We start from the raw sequence: 6,024 nt of genomic DNA, 5'->3' as shown, positions 1-6,024 counted from the left end.
TGTGTGTGTGCGCGTGTGTGCTTTCTACTTCTTTGGACCCCCCCCAGGGAGGCATTTTTAGCAAATATATTGTCTTGTTTTATTTGGGGTTGGGGTAGGAAGGAGAAGGTTTTTCCTGTAAAAACACTTTTTATACATTTTAATTTGTTGGCAGTTACTTGTACCTTTAGGGCAGCTTTGTCTGTGCAGTAGTATGAATAGGTCCTATGCATTTTTAATTGTAGAGATGTGCAGCGTTCTATGATTGCATGGTATTCGTACCAAAATGCAACTCAACCTATGGTTTTTATAAGAAAAGAAAACATATCTTAGTATGTAGGGATTGGCAATACAGAATTGGAGGGTGCCATTGTACCTGCAGCACTCTTGGATAATATATGTGGATCCCCATTAAAAAAAAAAAGTTTAGAAGTTGACAAAAGACCTTTGCATTCCTACATAAAACTTGCTTGAGAATCCCAAAACATTGCAAGATGATAAAATATTGTAGGTTTCTGGTAATCTCACAAGGCTTCGTGTGCACTTTTTGGTATATCTGCACTCGTGCAGACCTTGGATTTGGGTCATCTCACTTCCTGAGAACCCTGCCGTCCTTAACAAAATCCAGTTGGGATTTCTGGGTAACTAGAACTTGTCTGCCATACAGCTTCTTTACTTAAAACTGGTTTCAGGTTTTCCTGTACATGCTTGGAGAGTTGCATTGGTCATGTGAAATCCTAGACAGCCTATTGTGAGAAGACTTCATTTCCCAAGAGTCCTGGAGCTTTCTCTTTTGCCGTCTGGAAGATCTGAGTTTCATTCTTTGAAAGCACTGCCGCAAAGTCCTGTCTCCTTATAATGGGGTGGGGGGGTAGAAGGAATACACAAGATCTTTCATGAAATGATAAAACTTTGCAACGGGGAAAGCCTCATCAATGTTTGGCTTTTCTGAATCGCCCTAGTGTTTTGCTTTGATCATTTAGGAGAATCTGGATCTGGTGATACAGGGCACATTGCTCAAAGCTGAGATACATTGATACTGGCTCATTGACAGTTAATTAACAGCATTCTCTAAGGAGGACTAATAAAGTGAAGCTTGCTAAACTGTAGAATAAAGAACGTATATTCAACAGCAATTTGATTTTATTCCCTGTGTGCTTTTTGGTATCATTCCTAATTCAAAAAGTGCATTTTTATGCTTCTGTATTAAAAACAACAAGCAGAACTCTAGGCTTAACAAAGCGATACACATTTATGATAGTGTTTGCTTAATTTGCTAGTAACATGGAAAATAAACATGCTCTCGGGACAGCCTGAGACTTGTTTGTATGTGAGTCATATTGTAGAATGTTCCAGTAATTCAGTAACGGGGAAGATGCAGCTTGACAATAAAAATCTTAATCCACTGCTTCACATTAGTTTATCATGTGAACCGGAGCCATTATAGTTAATTCAGTAAGAGTGGTTAAACTTTTCAGAGCTTAATGTGATCTTTGAGCCCAATCTGTTCTGAGTTTATGTGAAAGCTCTTTAGAGATTTCTCAGTGACTCCATGTAGTCAGATATTAAATGTTAACGGCCTTGAGTGATGTATTGAAATTCACTATCCTCATATTCATTGACTCTGTGCTGTTTGCAACCTAGCAAATTGAATACTCCATGGATCACCCACGTATTGGGGCTCAGCAAGCACTCAATAAACCTGTTAGGATTTCCTGTTTTGAACTTCAAAAACGGGTTTTTGGTTTTTAAGCATATATTATTAGGTTGGGCATATAATCATGAAAATCTCTCGCTAGGTCAGACCGAAAAGCCCTGCTTTTCTACATCCTATCATATTTTGTGATTCTTGTACAACTAAAGGCAAGATATAAATATTTAAATTAGGTTCATAGAATGTGTGAGTTGAAAGGACTCTCCTGGGTTGATCGAGTCCAACACAAGGTTAAGTAGAGGGATTCATCTGTGACAGCATTTGGCCCCTGCTTGAAAATCTCCAGCAAAGGGGAGTCCACCACTGTCTTAACAGACTGTTCTACTGCTTAAGAACATTTACCATCAGGAAATTCTTCAGTTTTCAGTCTGAATCCTGTTTCTTTTAAATTTACACAACTTTTTATCCTACCTTTGGTTTCAGTAGAGGACTGGTTGGGCCACTTTTGCACGCAACCACCTTTTAGACTGCTGCAATACCCTTACTCCTCTTTTCCAAGTTAAAGGTGTCATTTCTTCAACCATTCCTCATAAGGCTTGATTTCCAGAACCCCCTCCATCCTAGTAAATTTCCTCAACCTATTCTGATTTCTCTATCCTTTAAAAGGTGGTGCCATGAACTCTGCCCCTGCAGAGTTGAATGAAATTAAAATAAATTGACCACGTGCTTGTGGGAAGCCCATAAAACAGCCAGGAATTAATTGCCTTCCTGTGTTGTTCCCAGAAGTATGCTCTGCACCTGAAGCTTTTCTAGAGTCATCACTCCCTAATTGTAGAAGCAGGTAGCAAGTGCTAACGGCCAAAGTGGGTCAGAAACAAGTAATATTTGAGTGGGGGGTGGATGGAAGTTGTGTCTTATTTGTTACACCCCTAAGGAGGACTAGAAAGCCTCAAACTTAAGGATTGATGTTGCTTTGTCAGTAATCTAGGGGCCTACCAACTAGAACCTGTCAAAAATATATTGAGCATTAAAGATTTCTGAATCCAGATACTAGTTTTGAGAATTAAATGGAACTCGCACTACTTCAATAGAAAGGTCTATTCCTGGTGAACTCCAGTTTTTATAATTTTAGTGATACAACCACATGGAGGAAGGAAGGCACATGGAGCTTGCTTCAGTTGTTAGCTGAATCAAAGTAAAATCCTTGGTGGTTTACTGGTGCACCTGAATGATTGGTGGATTCAAGTCTGTCTTCAGCCTAGCTGATATCCCAGGGGACAGTGTAATTAGCTCCTGAATCCCTAAAAGGGAGCATTCCTTTCCAAGAGGTGAGCATATGCAGTATTTTGCTATGACTGGTAGTCCTTGCTATGAATTTGGCTAATCTTAGAAGGGCAAACTTCTGGCCTTCCAAGGGCTGTTGAATTCCTACCTCCAGCCACTCCAGGTGATAATGAAGGATACTGGGGGTTGTAGTTCAACAGTCTCTGGAGGGCTATTGCTCTTCCACCACTGATCTACAGTAATTGCTCTTTGCAGCCTTCAACAATTGGGTGAGGTAGTAGTAAAAGGCAAGGTTCAGCTTGCTCTCGTGCAGGAGAAATGTAGTGCTTCAGAAGTCTCTGCTTTCATGCATCAAACGGGCTGTTTAATTAGTCATTTATCTTAATGCAGTGAGCCTTTGACTTTGCCTATGGTGTAGGAGGACAAGTTGATTCCCACCTGTGGTGCTCTGCTCTTGTTTCTTGCTCCTGCAAGACGCACCTCTGTTCATGTCTCCTTCCCTACTTAGGGCTTGCTTTATTTTGAGGTGGCCGGAAGACAGGAAGAGGCGCTTCAAGGTAAGGGGGAGGGAAAAAAAAAGAGGTAGGCAGTGCAAACTCATTTTGTGCCTTGGTAACCTGCTGTGCCTGACGGAAACGCCACTTCCTTCCAAACAGGTCTTTGCAGAGGGCCAGAAGATGGCTGCTTTCTTCAAAGAGAGACCGGCAGAACTGCATGGTAAGCAAAGACCTATGTTTTGTGCTGTTCAGCATGAGCAGAGAAGGCCAGGAGGCTGCTAGGATCACCCCGGTTCAGGATGCTAGAGGAGGGCTTAGAAAACCTTGCCTCTACCTCTTTGGTGTCCCCGTTTGATCAAATTCTCAGAAATGGAGAATCTGGCCTTGGCTGTGAAGCCGGATGGGCTGATTGATTAAGAAGTGTGTTTATGTAAGAGAAGGGAAGGAGGGTAACCAATCTGTTTCAAGTTTATTGCAATAGTGAAATAGTTTCTAATGTTCAGAAATGTTGGTTGATGTTGGTCTTTCTTGCATTATTTAGCTGGTAACTAATTCTGTAGATCTAGCAGGCCAAGCACCCTCCATAGAATTTAAACGAATTGGATAATACAAAGGCCATCAGTTCTGGGCTGCCAAAATTCAGATGACCACTAGATGACACCAACAAGGTAATTCCAGCTCTTTGATGCTGTCTAGGGGTCATCTGGATTTTTGTAACCTGGATCCAGTAGCCCCAGGCAATACAAATTCTCTAGCTCTGTCTCTTGTGCTAGGCACTTGGCCCTCAACATTCAACAGCTCCTAGGTAGAGAAACTCACAACAGATGGACTCCAAAACACTTAAGACCAATTACATCGTCACAAAAGATATTTTGAGATCCCAGTGCAATCTCTCTTCCATAGAAAATCTTGTGCTGTAGTGTAATATCCAATCACTGTCAAACCACACAAAATGTGGGGAGCTTAAAAAGAAATGATGAGCCAGTGTGCCAATTTCCTTTGATTGACAATGGTTAGCATTTGCTCGCGAAAAAACAAAGCAAAACAGGATATGGCCAATTACACTGTTGGTTTGCAGCAGCTTTTATATCTTACGGTTAAATGGAGATACTCTATGCTGGTGCTCTGGAAAGTCTAAAACTCATGATTCAGGTGGCTCCCACCCTACGGGTGTTTCAGAGGGTCTTTGGCTAGGATGGGTATAGCCCCTTTCAAGGACTGAGTGTGTTTCTGTTGCTGCTGATTGTGCCATCCTTGCATCTTCTTTTATTGTTGTATTGTTTTATATTTTCTTGTGAACCATCCAGAGTCAGGCAGTGTACTAATTGAATAAATCAATATGTTTTAAAAAATAAAAAAGATTCACCGGATCAGGGCATAAGTGGCGGCTTCTTTTTTTCATTTTCTGACGTCTTGTGCTAGCAGAAGGGAAAGAAGAGAGCCCAAGATTTGTGGACCGACATTAAACATGTTGCTATTTTTTTAAAAAAAATTTGCACATTTATTTATTTTTTAATGCAAATCACATCAGCCTGATGATTTGCAGGAATGAATTTACCTCTTCCCACCACTGCTGTTATCCTGGGGTGGGTTTTACAAGATAAATGCAGCAGATAAACAGCATTTTGGCTGGGCTTGCAAAATGCATTTAACTTGGTTCCTGAATTTGCATCACACACTGTATCATAAATGAACTTACGAACTTTATCATCATCATCATAAATGAACTAAGTTGTACAACCTGCTAAGCCATACATAAAAGAAGAGCAGTTGTGCAAAGGCAGCTTTTGGATCTTGAATTGACTAGGATGAGCACAGTTAAGCCACAGATTTATTCACCCTATAAAAGTCCTGGGAATGGTGACTTGTACCATCATCACTGCATAGCTGGACTATTGCCACATGATCTACCTGGTCTGCCTTTGAAGACAACTTGAGAGCTCCAGGCGGACAAGATGTAGCAGCAGCTGGAGAGCAAGTCCCACTTCTGCAGCAGAAGGTCCATTTTTGGGTCATTGCACTGGTTCCCTGTAGGCTTCTGAACTCAATGCAAAGTGCACATCTTTCTTAACCCTGTAGTGTGCTTTGTCTTTGAAATATACACATTTACATATTTAAAAATAAACTCATAGTTCCATGTGAGTTTATCTTTAAAATACCCATTTCAGTTGGCCAGTTTTCAATGACTGCTGGAGGGACTGTCTCCTTCGGAATGATTCTTCCACTTCTCTGAGATCACTGAGACGGGTGCTGCTTAGAGTTTCAACCCCCCCCCCAAATAAATTGAGGGCTTAGGCCTAGAGGTAAGCTTTCTTCATGGAAGCCCTAATGCTGTTCAACACCTTGTCCTGGAGATATACCTGACCCCTTCACTGTTGACCTTACACAAGGTTATCAAAGCATTTTAATTTGAAATGCTTCTGAAGGGTGGTGTTTTGGGCATTTGGTTTATTTTCTTTCTTTACATTGCTGTTCTATGGCATGTCTTTATTATATATTAAGCCTTGGGGCTTGGGCAGTATACAAATAATTATAATAAATAAATAAAACATCTTCTACACAAGAAGAGGGTTGTCCAGCCCAATGTGCCATGTTTAGTTTTGTCTATAT

The 6,024-nt window shown here is 40.9% G+C and overlaps 1 protein-coding gene across 2 annotated transcripts in view; it reads left to right on the top strand.

Moving 5' to 3' along the window:
- Window positions 1–3,220: 3,220 nt before the first annotated feature.
- The window catches only part of CARMIL2 (capping protein regulator and myosin 1 linker 2), a 64,758-nt gene continuing 61,954 nt past the window's right edge, over window positions 3,221–6,024 (top strand). For both annotated transcript variants that reach the window (XM_088136028.1, XM_025170609.2), the window contains exons 1-2: window positions 3,221–3,474; window positions 3,574–3,634. In XM_088136028.1, coding sequence (XP_087992154.1) covers window positions 3,406–3,474; window positions 3,574–3,634 — 130 coding nt within the window. In that variant the 5' untranslated portion in view covers window positions 3,221–3,405. The remainder of the gene's footprint in view (window positions 3,475–3,573; window positions 3,635–6,024) is intronic.

The sequence above is a fragment of the Python bivittatus genome, unplaced genomic scaffold (assembly GCF_059951505.1).
Source record: "Python bivittatus isolate LINGU-HERP-01145 unplaced genomic scaffold, Pbiv_v1 ctg000190_np1212, whole genome shotgun sequence".
In the NCBI taxonomy this organism is placed as follows: Eukaryota; Metazoa; Chordata; class Lepidosauria; order Squamata; family Pythonidae; genus Python; species Python bivittatus.
This window is presented reverse-complemented; position numbering and strand designations above follow the sequence as displayed.